At 39.7% G+C, this 18,813-nt stretch overlaps 2 protein-coding genes and 1 pseudogene across 3 annotated transcripts in view; 2 read left to right on the forward strand and 1 right to left on the reverse strand.

The window, feature by feature from the left end:
• Positions 1–4,269, forward strand: part of RPN2 (ribophorin II) — a 59,349-nt gene extending 55,080 nt beyond the window's left edge. Inside the window, exons 17-18 of one of the 2 annotated variants that reach the window (XM_089673355.1) lie at positions 1,362–1,432; positions 3,834–4,269. In XM_089673355.1, coding sequence (XP_089529481.1) covers positions 1,362–1,413 — 52 coding nt within the window. In that variant the 3' untranslated portion in view covers positions 1,414–1,432; positions 3,834–4,269. The remainder of the gene's footprint in view (positions 1–1,361; positions 1,433–3,833) is intronic. The other variant, XM_089673356.1, reaches the window with a different exon arrangement.
• Positions 4,270–4,544: 275 nt separating this feature from the next.
• On the forward strand, positions 4,545–4,664 carry LOC149465818 (U2 spliceosomal RNA; annotated as a pseudogene).
• A 7,684-nt stretch (positions 4,665–12,348) lies between these two features.
• Positions 12,349–18,813, reverse strand: part of GHRH (growth hormone releasing hormone) — a 38,490-nt gene continuing 32,025 nt past the window's right edge. Inside the window, exons 4-7 of the mRNA XM_089673443.1 lie at positions 13,728–13,853; positions 13,523–13,627; positions 13,356–13,445; positions 12,349–12,607 (exon numbers count right to left, since the gene is read on the reverse strand). Coding sequence (XP_089529569.1) covers positions 12,574–12,607; positions 13,356–13,445; positions 13,523–13,627; positions 13,728–13,853 — 355 coding nt within the window. The 3' untranslated portion in view covers positions 12,349–12,573. The remainder of the gene's footprint in view (positions 12,608–13,355; positions 13,446–13,522; positions 13,628–13,727; positions 13,854–18,813) is intronic.

Below are 18,813 nucleotides of genomic sequence, written 5' to 3' on the forward strand. Positions count from 1 at the left end.
TAACCACTTCAAGTCCAGACACTTTTACCCTCTTTCTGTCCAAACCAATTTTCAGCTTTCAGCGCTATCACACTTTGACAATTGCGCGGTCATGCAACACAATATGAATTTTTTAGCATTTTTTTGAGACATTTAAAACTTTATTTTGGTGGTATTTATTCACCACTGGGATTTTTTTTTTGCTATATAAATGAAAAAGTCCAAAAATTTGGAAAAAAAAGTGTTTTTCTTATAACATTTTGCCAATAAATAATCTCTCTTCATAAATCTTGGCCAAAATGTATTAATTTATCTTTTTAGTAAAGAAAAAATAACCCAAATTAGTTTATAACCAAAAATTATAATTTTTCAACATTTATTTTTACTTTTTTTTTAGATTTTTTTTTAACACGCTATCACCCTAGCAGTACCATGGTGACACTGTACTACTTGTGGGGGGTGATGATTTTTTTTTTTTTTTTTTACACTGATTGCTTTTACACCCATAAAGGCTGTAAAAGCAATCATTTCTCCTTCTCTCTGGCTGCATTCTTGAAATACTGTGAGAGCTGTGATTGGTCACAGTTTGTCATATGGTACAAGGCTTTTGTGAATAGCCTTGTACCATGTGACCTCTGTGATCATTCACAGATTTCACTAGTAGTAAGCAATGATGTCAGGAAGTGACATCTTGGTTACTACTATTCATGTGATCACTGATTGGCTAATCATTGGTCACATGATCGAGACCTCCCATACAGTGATCGGTGTTCCGCTGTGTTCTCCGGACACAGCAGGCACCGGATCGCTGTGCCGCTCACTCCCAAGGAGCGCGCACAGCTTGAAAATGCAGGCGCTGTTTATGAACGGCAACCCGCTCCTGCACTGCTCCCATCCAGCCGTTTATGTACATGGGCCAGACAGGAAGTGGTTAAGGCGTACCGATCCTTTAAAGTCTTCAGCAAAGCTGGCTGAAAACTTTGCAAATGCTTTGTAAGTGCTTGCTGTACACACTGCTCTTACACATACAAAAACACATGTATACAAACATCGGCAAAATGTAACAAGTCTATGTAAATATGATTGACAACGTATATTTTATCTTGTATTGCAAAGTCAGATTTGTCAGAAATGTGCAGATAAAAACACACGTTTTCTGGTTTATATTGGAGCAATAGATAATATCAGCCTCCTAATCCTTATTTGCTAATCTGTTCTTGAATTGTCCATTCTAAGTGCAGCAACCAGAAGCCGATCTTGTCACCAAAGTCATCCGATTCCTTTGCAGTTAGTACAAGGAGTGTCTTAATTTCCAGCCTTCAACTCTACTTTGAGCTGTCTCACTGCTCCGCTTCTCTCTTTCTCCTTCCTCTTTCTCTCAGGACTGCAGCTGAACAAAGCAGTAGGTTGGCAAAGTATAGAACGCTTCGGTAATCTGGGTGCTCCCCATGAAGTAAGGCTGCCTTTGCACATCATCATTCTTTTTGGTCAACATGCATGCTGACCACCCTCCATGTCACCATCCCCTTGTTTCCAGTCTTTCATCTGTGCTCACCAGTCATTACTAAACACCAGGCATGGGGCTTTTGCAAACTGACTTGTTCTGAGTGCTGTAAAAATGGAAAATGCTGGCTCTTCGCCTCAGAAGAGGGTCACTGATCTATTTCCAGTGGCTTTAATCTTGTCTGAGGTTGGAGGAACAAGCTTTGTGCTTTTTGTGTGCTTGAAGAGGCGCCCTCTAACCCCTCACCGCTAACATCACTACACCTCCATCTGGTGTGTTATTAATATCAACACTGACTCTGCTTCTAATGCATGTCGCAAGACGTTTCAGACAATTGTAGGGCCTGTGGAAGAGTGTGGGACACCAGTACCAATCTACGGCAAATGTGGATTTATATTTTTTCGGTGTAAAGTGTTTCTTAGCATGTTGTGGTATGTAGCAGATCATCATAATAAATAAGAGCAGCGCTTGTTATAACCCTTCCCGCATGTTTAACGATTATTTAGAGCTTACATTCTTTTTAGTTGGTTTTGGACAGAGTGGGAAGGGTTTAAACTTGCCATTTTTTTTTTCCCGGGATGGGGGTTGTTGTGGTCTTCCACCCTTTCTATACACCCCCTGTAACATAAGACAAAACAAGGGGAAACATCTTCTTAGGCATTTTTAACCAAAATAGTACTTCATGTTTCACCTGGATCAATCACAAAGCCTTAAACATCTGGAGATAGGTGGGCTGATGTCTCTCTGAGACCATGGGAAGGGAGACATTGTGCTGTCCCTCTCCCAGTGCTGATTTTTGTGGGACTCTGATGAACTGCACTATGAATGAAGCAGCACGCATTATTTATTTAAAATGATAATTTTGTTATATTAAAATGCCGATACAAAAGCATTGTGACATGAACATATTTTAGGGCCAAAAAGGCGATGGAGCCCAAAGTACATTTTAATTGTGAATGACGGCTTTTTCTTTTTAGAAGCCAACTTTATTAGTGAGTTAGCAGTAGTCACCATTGATGTAGTTAAAGTGGTTGTAATCCCTTCCATATATCCAGTGAAGTGACTGGCCTCAGGTGATGCACAGAGATGAAACAAGTCCTCCTACATCAGTTGTACCTGTTTATTTGCAGCCATTTGTCATATACAACCCTGTAAGACTCAGAGATGAAAAGGACCTTTCACAGAGTGGCAATTCAGGGAGTTGCAGTTATAGACTGTACAAAAGCTCTGAGAGCTGATTGGAGGGAAGGGACACACCTCCCTCCATACAGCACACAGGTACAGAGCTGAGGCTGTCAATCAGCTGGAGGTCCCTCCCTTGTCACCATTTTTCTCTTGGTGTCAGTACAACTTGCAAGAAGGGACTGATCACAGGGGAATTAGACAGCAGAGAGAAATGACTTTCAGTGCTTTGGAGACAGGCAAGTAAAAACTATAGAAATACTGTATATGCTTGTTCAGATTTCATGTCTGAGGTTTACAACCACGTTAGGGAGATGACAATGTCCCTCACTAGGGTATTGTTTTACATGCTTGTTTCCTGACATAGGTTACAATTATGGATACGTACCTTTTTTTATTTTTTTTTGTTCAACTCCCTATCTTATATTGAGGTGAAGCTGTTAAGTTTTTCCAGTGAGCCCATTTTTCAGCCCTTCACCAACCTAAAATGGCCAGTTACACAAACTGTAAACAAGATACAGGTAATGATGGTGATAGAATATGAAAACCTAGCTCTGAAAATAAAGACACTTGTACACGGATGGCTAAAAAGACATGTTTTTAGGCATTCAGGCATTGTTTTGTTTTTTTTCCCCAGCTAATCTAAATGCAGCCCATTGTTTTTAATGGGCCTGTACACACAGGTGTGAACACTGGTACTGCTTATAGATCAATAAAAAAAAAATACAAAAATCTACTTTGCTGATCAGTATTTTTTACATGCATATGCCACATCTCAGGAAAAACTAGAAGAATTGTTGTTTGCATTTACTGTGCAGCTCATCTTCATGGTTTTAAACCGGAACTTTCTGCCAGGAATCTGATGTTCACACATCAGTACAGTGTTCAAGAACCCCAAATATGATAGCTATATTGATGAAAGGCAGTTTGGTTTTATGCTTTAGTGGTTCAATGTTTGTGGACATATTAAGAGATGGATGGCTGTGTATGAGGTGAATTTCCAGAAGGCTGTCTTGGCTTTTTTCCATTGGTAGAGGTGTGAGTCTGGACCTGCCTATTAATAAAAGAACTAGCAGCAACTTTAAACTAATAACTAATATAAAAAAGTTTTATTGTAGTTCATTTTTTTTATTTTAACATGTATTACTATGTATTTTCATTTCTTTAGAACACCCACAAGTGGAGAAAAGGACACAAAGAAAACACATTAAGATGCCAGAGCTGGTTCATTTGTACAAGTTCAAACTGCAGTCCCTATTGATTTTTTTTTTTCTTTTTTTTTTTAAATGTGCCCAAATTTGTGTCTTTTGCACTGATCGTCCTGTGACAGTCCCTCCATACTATTGTTGCCCTTCTACGTTGAAACCACTGTGAGATCCATTCCAGATATTGATGACTTCATCTTCTGCCTGGGGAGGCCGCGGTTCAGACGTTGGCTTGAGTTGGTCACTTGAGCAGCTTCATACTTTGACAAACCATTGACATTGAGTGGTTGGGGGCTGGCACTTTTTTTGTGTTTGGGGCACCAGAAGTGAAATGGGGAGGAGAGGAATTGGGACTTTAATATGTTCTTCTCCAGAAAATAAATTGGAAGGTGAGAGGGATTTGATTGCTTTGTGATTCATTTTAATCTCACTGCTACACCTGACACTTTAACTTGATTTTTTTTTTCTTTATTTAAACAAATTTCATACAGTCATGGGAACAACAATAGAGCTGACCAAAAAGTAAAAGTCTCAAAATATACCACAGCATGAAGGAACACACAAGGCAAAAGACCACACTAACTTGAGATTTGGACAACTACCTTGTTTTGAGGCTGCATTCTTCAGGGCTACCAACTCTTTTTTGTTTTACTATTTAATGAGTCACTGACCTGATCACTTCTCTGCCTTTTGGCTAAGATCAAGTGTAGCATCTGTTCTGATCAGTGTCCAGTAGGGGCGCTCCGCCGTCATTCTTGCTTTTTGGCGAGGATGGCTGGCTGTATAGAACCCCTGCTGGTGTGATGGTGGCTCTGAAGGTTAGTACCAGCTGGAAGAGAAACCAAGGTACCCACAGTCTGTTGGGGCCCGGGAGTAATTTCCCTGGGAAAACTGGAGGGGCCCAGTTCTTCCTGATTTGAATGGGTCTACCTTGTCTGGGGAAGCATAGTCTGTGGAGCAGTGCCCCCTGAGAGTGGTCACCTCCGGGGGGGCTCTTAGTAGCACATGGGGGTGGGATCCCAAGTGTGAAAAGTAGAAATGGTCACTGTTCTAAACACTTTTTCTGCACTGCGCCTTTTAGGGCTAGGCCTTTGGCTAAGTCCAGGGCAATTTCTTTTGCTACGGGCCTCAGGGCCTAGCCAGTGCACAATTGCAGGGACACTTATTTATTTTTTTCCTCACTGTTTTGTCACCTTTCACTTTTTGTGTTTTTTTGGGGGTTTTTTCTCACTAGGATGGAGGGGTGTGGGTCCTCAGGCCTGCCTTAGGGGGAGGATGCGTGGCCATTAGGTTCCTTCCTCTCCTGTTCCTGGGGGGGTCTCTCTTCGGGAGAGCTCCCTGACCTAGTAGCCACAAGGAAAGGGGTTTGCCAGGCTTTTTGGCTAGGTGGACCATGTTGGAAACCCCTTGTCCCTGTCAGGAGCCTTGCGCCCCAGGGGATCAGGGTAAAGGTCCTACCTTCTGGGGGGATGGACAAAAGCACACCATTAAGTGCACTTTTTTGTGTGTGTGTTTTTGCACTTGCACGTTTTTTGTATACTTGAAGTTTTTTCACACCTCCGTGGAAAAAAAAAATTGAGTTACTGACCTGGAATCAACCTAAAGGCGGTGAAGTGTCCTGACACCTGATGTCCACAGCTGTTCAAGGTGACCGCAATTGCAGCTTTCATATATCCTGACATGTCTCTTTAGAACTAGACCCATTTTAGACCCAAGCTATAGACAATTTTTCCTGCTGCAGTTAATGCTACTCCAATCACCTGCATTTACAGTGTCTTGAAAACTTATTCATACCCCTTGAAATTTTCCACATTTTGTCATGTTATAACCAAAAACGTAAATGCATTTTATTGGGATTTTATGTGATAGACCAACACAAAGTGGCACATAATTGGGAAGTGGAAGGAAAATGATAAATGGTTTTCAATATTTTTTACAAATAGATGAAAAGTGTGGTGTGTATTTGTATTCAGCCCCCCTGAGTCAATACTTTGTAGGACCCCCTTTTGCTGCAATTCCAGCTGCAAGTCTTTTTGGGGATGTCTCTACCAGTTTTTCACATCTAGAGAGGGACATTTTTGCCCATTCTTATTTGCAAAATAGCTCAAGCTCTGTCAGATTGGATGGAGAGTGTCTGTGAACAGCAATTTTCAAGTCTTGCCACAGATTCTCAATTGGATTTATTTCTGGACTTTGGGCCATTCTAACACATGAATATGCTTTGATCTAAACCATTCCATTGTAGCTCTGGCTGTATGTTCAGGGTTGTTGATGGAAGGTGAACCTCTACCCCAGTCTCAAGTCTTTTGCAGACTCTTATCAGGTTTTCTTCTAAGATTGCCCTGCATTTGACTCCATCCATCTTCTCATCAACTCTGACCAGCTTCCCTGTCCCCGCTGAAGAAAAAGAAAAACATCTCCGCAATGATGCCACCACTATGTTTCACGGTGGGGATGGTGTGTTTCAGGGTGATGTGCAGTGTTTGTTTTCCGCTACACATAGCGTTTTGCTTTTAGGCCAAAAATTCCATTTTGGTCTCTTCTGACCAGAGCACCTTCTTGCATGTTTGATGTGTCTCCAACATGACTTCTCACAAACTGTAAATGGAACTTCTTATGGCTTTCTTTCAACAACGGCTTTCTTCTTGCCTCTCTTCCATAAAGGCCAGATTTGTGGAGTGCACGACTTATAGTTGTCCTGTGGACAGATTCACCCACCTGAGCTGAGGATTTCTGCAGCTCCTCCAGAGTTACCATGGGCCTCTTGGCTGCTTCTCTGGTTAATGATCTCCTTGCCCGGACTGTCAGTTTAGGTGGACGGCCATGTCTTGGTAGGTTTGCAGTTGTGTCATACGCTTTCCATTTTCGGATGATGGATATAACAGTGCTCCGTGAGATGTTCAAAGCTTGGGATTTCTTTTTATAACCTAACACGGTTTTAAACTTCTCCACAACTTTATCCCTGACCTGTCTGGTGTGTTCCTTAGCCTTAATCATGCTATTTGTTCACTAATGTTTTCTCTAACAAACCTCTCAGGGCTTCACAGAACAGCTGTATTTATACTGAGATGAAATTACACACAGGTTGACTCTATTTACTAATTAGGTGACTTCGGAAGGCAATTGGTTCCACTAGATTTTAGTTAGGGGTATCAGAGTAAAGGGGGGCTGAATACAAATGCACGCCACACTTTTCAGATATTTATTTGTAAAAATATTTTAAAACCATTTATCCTTTTCTTTCCATTTCACAATTATGTGCCACTTTGTGTTGGTCTATCACATAAAATCCTAATAAAATAATTTACGTTTTTAGCTGTAACATGACAAAATGTGGAAAATGTTAAGGGGTATGAATACTTTTTCAAGGCACTGTGGTTATTAAGAGTAGCATTTGATCTTTGACGGATAAAACAATTGGCTCCTTATGATGCTAGAATAGCATGTAGTAGTGAGTAATTGCACCTAGTTGCATCATTGTACACTCATAGTGAGCCGTCATTAGTACATGCTGCTTGTGTATATTTATACTAGATCAGTCTGTGCCATCTTGTTAGTGATATATTTAGAGATGAGCGAATTATTCAAAAATTCGATTCGGCTGATTCGCCGAATTTGAGGAAGAAATTCGATTCGATGCGAATTTAACTTATAAAAAGGGTTTCTAGGCTTCAGAGAGCCTTTATATTAGTGCAGAACACTGTACCTTTAATTTAAATGCCCTTGGAGATGAGGAAGGAGAAGGATGAGAAGAAGAAGGATGAGAAGAAGAAGGATGAGAAGAAGGAGAAGGATGAGAAGAAGGAGAAGGATGAGAAGAAGGAGAAGGATGAGAAGAAGGAGAAGGATGAGAAGAAGGATGAGAAGAAGGAGAAGAATGAGAAGAAGGAGAAGAATGAGAAGAAGGAGAAGAATGAGAAGAAGAAGGATGAGAAGAAGAAGGATGAGAAGAAGAAGAAGGATGAGAAGAAGAAGAAGGATGAGAAGAAGAAGAAGGATGAGAAGGAGAAGAAGGATGAGAAGGAGAAGAAGGATGAGAAGAAGGAGAAGGATGAGAAGAAGAAGAAGGATGAGAAGAAGAAGAATTCCAAGCCGGCAAAAAGTGTATCTGCAGAGCTCCGCTATTTCTTAGCGGAGCTCTGCAGATACACTTAGCGGAGCTCTGCAGATACACTTTTTGCCGGCTTGGAATTCTTCTTATTTTCATCCTACTTCTTCTTCTTCTTCATCCTCAGAAGAAGAAGAAGAGGATGAGGATGAAGAAGAAGAAGAAGTAGGATGAAAATAAGAATTCCAAGCCGGCAAAAAGTGTATCTGCAGAGCTCCTCTATTTCTGACAGATACACTTTTTCCCGGCTTGGAATTCTTCTTATTTTCATCCTACTTCTTCTTCTTCTTCTTCTTCATCCTCATCCTCAGAAGAATGAAAAAAAGAATGAAAAGAAGAAGAATGAAAAGAAGAATGAGAAGAATGAAAAGATTCTTCTTCTTTTCATTCTTCTTTTCATTCTTCTCATTCTTCTTCTCATTCTTCTTTTCATTCTTCTTCTTTTCATTCTTCTTTTCATTCTTCTTCTTCTTCTTTTCATTCTTATTCTTCTTTTCATTCTTCTCATTCTTCTTCTCATTCTTCTTCTCATTCTTCTTCTCATTCTTCTCATTCTTCTTTTCATTCTTCTTTTCATTCTTCTCATTCTTCTTTTCATTCTTCTTCTTCTTTTCATTCTTCTTTTCATTCTTCTTTTCATTCTTCTTCTCATTCTTCTTTTCATTCTTCTCATTCTTCTTCTCATTCTTCTTCTTTTCATTCTTCTCATTCTTCTTTTCATTCTTCTTCTTTTCATTCTTCTTCTTCTTCTTTTCATTCTTATTCTTCTTTTCATTCTTCTTTTCATTCTTCTTTTCATTCTTCTTTTCATTCTTCTCATTCTTCTTTTCATTATTCTTCTTCTTTTCATTCTTTTCATTCTTCTTCTCATTCTTCTTTTCATGAAGAAGAAAAGAAGAATGAGAAGAATGAAAAGAATAATGAAAAGAAGAAGAAGAAGAAGAAGAATGAAAAGAAGAAGAATGAAAAGAAGAAGAATGAAAAGAAGAATGAAAAGAATGAGAAGAATGAAAATGAAAAGAAGAAGAATGAAAAGAAGAATGAAAAGATTCTTCTTTTCATTCTTCTTTTCATTCTTCTTCTTTTCATTCTTCTTCTTTTCATTCTTCTTCTTTTCATTCTTCTTTTCATTCTTCTTCTTTTCATTCTTCTTCTTCTTTTCATTCTTCTTTTCATTCTTCTCATGAAGAAGAAAAGAAGAATGAGAAGAATGAAAAGAAGAATGAAAAGAAGAAGTATTCCAGTACAGCAAAAAGTGTATCTGCAGAGAGCTCCGCTATTTCTGACAGTTCTCTGACAGTTCCTTCACATTTACAGCGGTTGAAACATTGTATCTATTTCCGAATAAAAACATCTGTATCCTAAATGGAAACAAATAGATACAATGTTTCAACCGCTGTACATGTGAAGGAACTGTCAGAAATAGCGGAGCTCTCTGCAGGGACACTTTTGCCGGCTGATCGGGAAAAATCCGATTTGCGCACCCGAAGTATGCTAATATTCGGATTCGCCGCGAATAGAATTTTTCCTGAAATTCGAAACGAATTCCACTTCGCCTGGTTCGATTCGCTCATCTCTAGATGTATTTTATATTTTTTTTTTTACAATTTTTAGCAGTTAAAGCCAAAATGAGCAAAACTGCCTTTGTCTTGTTGGGGGTTGTTTTTCTTAATTTTCAGTTGTGGAGACACAACAGAAAATGTAAATCCCCCTTACATTATCCTAACCTCCCATTCCAATGGAAACATTAATTGGGATTTTTGTCCTAGTGACAGTAGTCAACAGAACAAATAAAACCTGACACAGGTTCTCTCTTCTATAAATAAAATAAATTGCTCCTGAAAAATAGGAGTGCACTTCTTGGTACATGGGAGCGCATAGGGCAGCGTTTCTCATCCTTTTTAACATGATAGGACTGCTAGAATAACTTGCCGGCCTCAGGGAGGCCCTGCTGATATTTACTGTATCTACAGCTCACTGAACATTAGTGTGATACTTAGTGAAAGATTGTTCATTACATTTGTAGGCAGTGGGAAGAATCCTCCTCTTACAGATAGTTAGAAACATCATGGGTGTCAGTGGGAATTTATCTGAAGGGCAAACATCGCCTCTTGCTCAGGGAACCCCTAGAAACCTCTGGGGGGGCCCTAGGGAATCACGGAGCCATGGTTGAGAAAGGTGAAGACCTCCTGTGTCGGTGCCTATAGCCTCATAGCTGTATGTCTGTTGGGTGGCATCATCTAAGGTACTGCTACATATTAAGCCTGGTACACATGGTAAGTTTTTTTTTTTTTTTTACCATTCAGCCAGAAAACAACTGAGGAGATCGCAAGGAGGTCTCTGTACTAAATGCCGCCCCCCCGACAGAACACACTGGTCAGCGTTCGCAGCCATTGGCTGTGAGCGCTGATCACATGCCAATCAGCTGCTGGTTTTTCAGCAAGCTCGTTGGACAGAAGTCGTCCATGAGATAGGCTTCTGTCAAACAAGGACCTCGTGAGGAGGTCTCTGTACTAACCGCCCCTCTTTCAGAACACGACAGTCAGAGATCGCAGCCATTGGTTGCGAGAACTGTTCGGATGCTGATCAGCTTCTGATTTTTCAGCAAGCTCATTCGACAGAAGCTGTCCGTGAGACAGGCTTCTGTCAAACAAGGACCTCGTGAGGAGGTTTCTGTGCTAACTACCCCCCTGCCAGAAAACACTGGTCAGCGTTCGCAACTATTGGTTGTGAGTGCTGATCGGACGCTGGTTTTCCAGCAAGCTCATTCGACAAAAGCCGGTTGTGAGATAGGCTTATGTCAAACAAGGACCTGTACACATAGGCCAGTATCTACTGTACTGGCCTGTTTCGGCCAATATTTGGCCCATGGGTACGGGGCTTTAGTATCTCACAATTTGGGGCGAGATTTGGTGATGCTGTTCACTGTTTTCTTTGAAAAAGAGAACTGCAGTGCAAGAATCTGCATCATTCTGTGGATCCATGTTTTATGGACCTCTCTTTCATCTGTTGACTGATTAGTATTCCACCAGTCATCATGGCGATAGCTCTAATATAAATAAGCAAAAGCTGCCAAGATGGCCATCTCCACAATCAAAAAAAATTGTGTAACAAAGTAATGGTTCAGCTGCTGGGAAAATTAGGTAATACAGGTGACTTGAAACTTGCCCTCTGCCTGCCTTTTTGTTTGGGCACAGCTTCCAGAGCTCAGGTCCTCTAGGTCAAACTTGGCTCAGTTGAAACAGTTTCATTAGCATTAATCTGCTAAAATCTCCTGTACAGTTTAGGAATTCTGTGGTAAATAAGGAACGTAGCTACAGCTGCATGATAAAGGTGCATTTAAAGCTGAACTCTGACCACAAAAACTTTCTAAATATATTCTGCAGTAGTTACAAAAGATATAAATCACCTTTTTTTGTGTTGTGAATGCCTGGTTATTACCTTGCAACAGTAGCAGTCATCAGTTTGCTGGACATAACCTGTGTATAGAGCAGAGCTGTGTGGAGAGGGGATACATCCACTTCCTGATCATTGTAAAAGCACATCTCCCACGGTTCCTGGTAGTGTCCCCACTCGCTGTTCTGTTTCATTAGAGCCAGACATGCATGTTAAGGGCGAGAGGAGGAAGCTGGTCACTGGTATAGGTTATAGATATGCCCATCAGTTGCTTGATTACATTCTATTAGACCTGCTTCTGGAACTGTAATAAAGCAATTGATCAGCATAGCTAAAGTCTGGACTATCCATTAGCCATCAAGATGGAACATGCTTGTCTAAAGGGATGCCAAGGATATGTTCTTTCACTTAGGCTCATCATTTGTCATCACATTTGTAGTCTATGCTTGGCTATGAATGGAGATTTTGAAAGAGTAGAATAAATTGTAGACACAGGCATAAAGGGTATGAATGGAGATGGATCTTTGGAACAATTCTATGGTAATTATGGGGACTAAAAAAAAAGATAAAACTGATAATTGAAACTTGAAGCAAGTATGTGATTTCTGTTTTTTACTTTATTTATGCTTGAATGTGGCTGGTATCCCTGAAAAACTAGAGACTATATGGATTTGGTTGCTACAGGCTAGTGTATAAAAAAAAATTTGGCATTTTCTTTTTTTTTTTTTTATACAATATTGTGTTCATCTTTTTTGCATCTCAGTGCTGGTGATCTCCAGGTTTTTCATTTACTCATACTGTAAGCACGGACCACAGACTTGCAGCCACTTCATAAGCATGAACTAAGTGGCATGTACTTTACAGGGGACCTGTCGGAGGTCAGGTTTATCAGCAATGGAGAAGTCAATTAGCCAGAATATCCTACCTAAATTGAGCAACATCCATCAACCCCATGGAGGCCAGAAACAGACTGCTTCATAAAACATTTTCTTTTTATTTAACAAAACTAATTTTGACTTTCAACAAAACAAATTAAGAGGAACTTTTGTTGACATGTTCACCATTTCAGACACCAGAAAAGCTTGAATTGTTTTTCCCATGTTGATGGGTGATGTATTTTTTCAACACTTTTATTTACAGCATCCTCTTCTTGTGGGAAAAAAAGGAAAATAATCTGCTAGTGTGTAGGTCTATGGCTGCTAAGACTGATCTACGCTCCAGTCTGGGTTCTTCCTGTGGACAAATAAAATGTGTCACATCAGTACGTTGGTGTTAAAATACATGTACAATGCAAAACCAAAGAATCTAGTTCATGTGGATAGGCCACTTTTGGAATGTTCACAGGAATCTGGGTAAGTCAGTGGGGTGGCATAGCCCGAACATTGCATGCTGCATTTGGTTCAGCAGAGGCCAACATGAGGCTCAACAAAAATGGAATTGTGTATGGAACTAACCTAGTAAATGTGGACTAATTGACAGTGGTCAGAATTTTCAATGTCTATGGACAACTAATCTTACGTTTTGATAACAGGCATGATCAGATGCCTGCAGACCATGCTCAATGTGCCCCCCTTTCTATGGAAATTTTGATTTATCAAAACAGAAGTAGAGGCATGCATCCATCGCTTCACTAATGCAATGCAGTTTCCTTCCAATCAGTTGCCAAGACATCTGCGTTGCACTGTGAGATGCGGTGTCTAGTACAAATGAGGCTCCTGGGATGCAGCGGAAACCACAAGTAGCATTGATCTTGCAGAACAGGATTTAGTTCACTATTAAAAAAAATTATCTCCATACAGAATTGATTTGAAATGGTAAGTACGATGCTTCTTCCCATCCTCCCCAACAGTACCTGTACCTAAAGGCTAGTATAAACTTTTTTTTTGCTTCCTTTCTAATCATCTAATTCACAGCTCTCTGACAAACCCTTAAAAACAACCAATACTTGACAAATTTTAAAGCAAAAAAAAAAAAATCTTACAGGCCAACCAAAACTGATGCAATTGTGTCTCTTAATATCCTAGGATTTCGTTTGTTGTCAGCTTGAAACTGACTTTCCATGTAATCTTGCCTATAATCAGAAAGTGGTGTCAGGTGTAATTTTAAAAAGCAAATCTTCCATGATCCCAAACCTAAATTCATACTTACCCCAATCGTTTTCCCATCATGTTCTGCAGGTAGCGCCTGGCTGAGATTTGGCCCAGGAATTTTCTGTATGTGTTGGTGAATATAGCATCCACATGCCTCTCCATCCTAGAGTAAGTTCAAAGCTAGAGCTGTAAACTACATCAGCTAAAAGATGGTCATCGTTTTACAACACCAAGAAGATATTTTAGGAGCCTTTGACACCCACCTATTTTCTGAGAGTCCTCGAATAAATTCCCGCTCTTCATCAAGTGACCAGTCTTGATTCTGCATGGGATTTCTTTTCAGCATTGGTAGAGTAACATGCCTACTGGATTTAGATAACTGGCCTGGGCTGCAAAATGGAGCACAAATATACATATTTCTATAGGACAATAAGATATGGAGATCCTTTTTTTTATTTTTTACATAAAGTAAAAACATTTTTGAACTTACAAACACACAGTTCAATACAGTGATCAAAAAAATCCAGCGCATATGGCCAATGGCTAATTAAAGAAAAAATGTGCAGTACAGTAGAAAATAACATACAAACACTGATTCAGTGTATAGAAAACATCGATACCAGAAGAGGAGACATCGTAACTTCTCGGCTCATACCATAACTCATCTCAACCCTACAACCCAAGGAGGTGCAGACTAGACATAGTAGGGTTATCTATAACAGTCTGTGTTGTACCAGATCAAGAGAGATTTGACCCAGGTTGGCCAACTAGGCCTCCATAGTTTCTCAAACTTTTCTGGGCATCCATGGTGGAAATAAATGAATCTATCATACCTTAAAGTAAGTCCTATATTACATAGCGAGGCTTCCCTGGTTGGACGAATTTTCCAATATTGGAGAATCAATTTGCGGGCCTGAAACAATGCCTAAGAGACTGCCTCTATCTGAGGAGCTTGTAAACTGACTTCATCAAATATGCCTAATATACTGTTCATTGTTTCGGATCTAACTGTATAATGGTTGGAAACAGAGTAGAGAGCATTTACCACGGACTCCCAGTATCGGTATAACTTAGGACAATGCCACAACACATAAATGAGATCCCCAAAGTGTCTTACATTTGGTACGTATAGGGTCTTGTCTAAGGCTCGGTTCACACTGCTGCGACATAGGACCTGACTTGTGAGACCCCAAGTTGCATGACCTGTAAATTCAATGTATCCCTATGAGAGCTGTCTTAACTGATACCACACAAATTGCTTTGGTTTTAGAAAAGGCTCATGCTCTACTTCAATCCGATTTGGGTACGATTTCAGCCCCTAGACTCTAAAGTCGCAACAAAGTCAGAAGGAATTTGCAGGGCAAAGTGCCAAGCAAAGTCGTACAACTTGGCAGATGCAGCAGTGTGAACCGAGCCTTTTTTTTTTCTTATAAATATTTATTAATTTTCAACCACATACAAGTAACAGTCACCTTTTGCAATAAAAAAGGATATCCATGCAATATCTTTCCTCTAACATATTATCTAAATCCCACTTCCCATCCTACTTCCCCCTCCCTCTCCCAACCCTCCCCCTCCCCCGCAACACTCTGCGTTTTCCCTCCTCTTCTCTTCCTCCTATATTATTTCTAATTTTCCTTTCAAGGGGTATTACATCTTCATATATTTCACTTTTTCTCTATACTCTTCCCATTTTTTCCATTTTTTATAATACATCTCCATCTTATCTATATGTGTATAGTAAAATCATTCCGTCCCACAGATCTGATTCACTTTAACCATCCAATCCTCCTCTGTTGGCACTTCCTTTTTTTTTCCAAAACCTAGGTATCAAACTTTTCGCTGCACTCAAATAATACCACAGCCCCGAATCCTTGTATATTTGTGTGAACCGAGCCTTAACCCCATGGCATGCATTTTAACTAGGGTGTAATGAACAACTAAAAGAATGTAGGGTTGGCAGAGTCGGTGGGATACATTTAAGGAACTAAGCTGCACATATTGCATCATGGCTTCCCACTGGTCCTCCTCGAATGTGCCTACATCCTTCTCCCAAAGTTCAATAACTTTACTCACGTAACCCTCAAGATAGCTGTTCTAAAGCACGATATAGCAATGAGAGATGAAACCGTTATTGGATGGCATATAATTAAATATGGGAGTGGGGAAAGATCCCACAATATGGGCGGTTCTGGAGCCCTTACCGCATGCTTGAGTTAAAAATAGTAAAATAGCATGGTATCTGGCAGTTTATATCAAGATTGCAAGGTGTTAAAGGTGACAAGTTCCCCGTTATCAAAAATTTGGTGTAAGCTTGATATGCCATAGGCTTTCCATCTTGCAGCTTGCTTTCTGGAGAACCTTAACGTCCTGCCTTTAGGTTTATGAAGTCCAGCAAAAGTCTTTTTTTTTTAAGTGTCAGTTAGTGGGGAAGGAATAGAGCCCTGGAGCCTAACACATGGCCTGAGAGCTGCATGGAACCCTATGCTACTTGTTGGACAGCTCTTGGGCCCAGCAGACAGTAGTGGGAGTGTGAGCATTGATTTCAAAAAGGTCCTGTAATGGCAGTGATCTCCAGCAGTGTCATGGAACATGTGCTCAGTCTTTTGCTGCCTCCTGAAGCAAATATTCATTCTACGACCACCCGTGTTGCAAAATCCCAGCCTCTGTCCATCTCCTGTCTTTTGCAAGCAATATTCTATAGCATTACATACACTCATCAGCCACTTTGTTAGGTACATTTGTTCAATTGGTTGATAACACAAATTGCTAATCAGCCAATCACATGGCAGCAATTCAATGCATTTAGGCATGTAGACATGGTGAAAATGACTTGCTGAGCATCAGAATGGTAAAGAAAGGGGATTTAAGTTACTTTGAACATGGTATGGTTGGTGCCAGATGGGCTGGTCTGAGTATTTCAAAAACTGATAATCTACTGGGATTTCCATGCACAATCATCTCTAAGGTTTACAGAGAATGGTCCGAAAAAGAACAAATATCCAGTGAGTGGCAGTTGTGTGGACGAAAATGCTTTGTTGATGTCAGAGGAGAATGGGCAGACTGGTTGCTGTCACATTCAGATGGTAGGGTCAGAATTTGGCGTAAACAACATGAAAGCATGGATCCATCCTGGCTTGTATCAACAGTTCAGGCTGGTGGTGGTGTAATGGTGTGGGGGATATTTTCTTGGAACTAGCAAGATGTACCTAATAAAGTGGCCAGTGAGTGTATATTATGTGCATCTCTCTAGAGATGTCAGGGGCCTCAGCTGAAAACCCCGTTTTAGTAGGTTGCCTGCCACTTTGTTCTTGAATTTTTTTTTTTTTTATTTCTGACATGTTGGTGTTAAATATTTCACTTGGATGCTATAAGTTGCACTGAGTAAATGCAGCTGGGTAAAACAAAAACTGTGTCTGTCTTCATCTCAGGCTGCAAATCAACAAAATGTGACTCTTTATTATTATCATCTATACCCACTGTATCTGCTATGTGTTCTGTCAAACTACCATCCTCTCACATCTATAGCTAGCCAAAGTTTCAGGAACATGTCAATAGGCAGCCATCTTCAATAAAAAACCTTCAATAAAACCACTAGTCTTAGAAGGGCTTATTACTGGAAGCCGGACTCAACATCAAGGTGACCATTATTGGTTGTCCCTGTGATTTAGAACATTCTGGGCTGCAAATCAGAATGTAGTAACAACTGTAGCTTCACTTCAAGCTGTGGATGACCCGATAGTTCATGATGATCCATACACAAGCTGTGGAGGTGAAGCATATAACCCTAGCAGAGACCATAGTGGATAGCTTCACACAATACACTTTGAAGGGTTTGCCCTTTGTATAGAGGGTGTAGTGTAAATCTAAGATAATTGAGATGATGAAAGGTAGAAGGAGTAGGTAGAAAAATACATTTGAGAAGAAGAAAGTGAGGACAGGGTCACTCCTCTCCAGAGAGCACACTCATCTCAGAGACTGTTATCAAAGATAAACCACTGTAGGTGTGATCCTGTGGTGTAATGGGCTTTTCTCTTCTGTACAGTCAAATGTTCATCTTTACTCCAATCTACTTTTCTGGTTTCAATCCCAAATCACAGTGGATTTTTGATTCTAAAGCTAAAAATGTTTTTTTTTACCTTAAAGTGATTCTAAAGGTTTATTTTTTTTTTAATAAAAAATAACAAATATGTCTATACATACCTGCTGTGTGTTGTGGTTTTCCACAGAGCAGTCTGAATCCTCCTCTTCTTGGGTCCTCTGCAGACTCTCCTGGTCCCTCCTTCCTGTCGGGTGCTCCCACAGCAAGCAGCTTGCTATGGGGGCACCTGCTGCTCTGTGTGTCCATTCACACACAGAGCTGTGGCTCGGCCCCATCCCCTCTTTTCTCATTTGCTCACTGTCTCCCACTTCTGTCTCAAAAACCGCTTCTGTCTCAACCAATGAGAAGAGGGAGTCTCGGGATAGCCGAAACTCCAGTGCACATCGCTGGATTGAATGGGGACTTAGGTGAGTATTGGGGGGGGGCGCTGCACACAGAAGGTTTTTTTTACCTGCATGCATAGAATGCATGAAGGTAAAAAACTTTGAGCCTTTGGAACCACTTTAATGCATTCCTTGCATGAGAATGAACAAATTGTTTCATATTTTTCTCTCCTCCCCCCCATATGGAAGAAAAATATATTTGAAATATATTTTAAAAATATTCTTCCCAAATATATTGATATATATTTGAAATACTACAATTTTGGACATATTCAATATATTTCATTAAAATATATATATATACACACACACACTGCATGTTGAAATGTGTTTTTATTACAAAATATATGAAAAATATTTTTAAAAATACATTTCAAATATACTGTATGTATTTAAAAATACAAATCTACATTTTTTTAATGCATTTACAGGTATATGTAAAAAAATATATGTTAAAATTACTTTTTTATATGTTAAAATACATCTAAAGATTATATTTAAAAAATAGATATTTTTGAAAATATTTTTCATATATTTTGTAATATATAAAAAACGCATTTCAACATATATATATATATATATATATATATATATATATATATATATATATATTGAATATGGTCAAAATTGTAGCATTTCAAATATATGTCAATTCATTTGGGAAGAATATTTTTAAAATATATTTCAAATATATTTTTCTTCCATGTGGGTAAGGGGAAAAGAGGGGAGATGAGATCCAGTGCTGTGCACAGCTACATCTCTTCTCCCCTCTCTTCCTCTTCACACAGGGACTCAAGCAGAAGCAGGAGCCATAGAGTTGGATATACTTTATATGGGGCAGTATGCACTGCACGTGAATTCAAA

This window comes from Staurois parvus, unplaced genomic scaffold, assembly GCF_062004578.1.
Source record: "Staurois parvus isolate SC_StPar_1 unplaced genomic scaffold, SC_StPar_1.0 ptg000137l, whole genome shotgun sequence".
NCBI lineage: Eukaryota > Metazoa > Chordata > Amphibia > Anura > Ranidae > Staurois > Staurois parvus.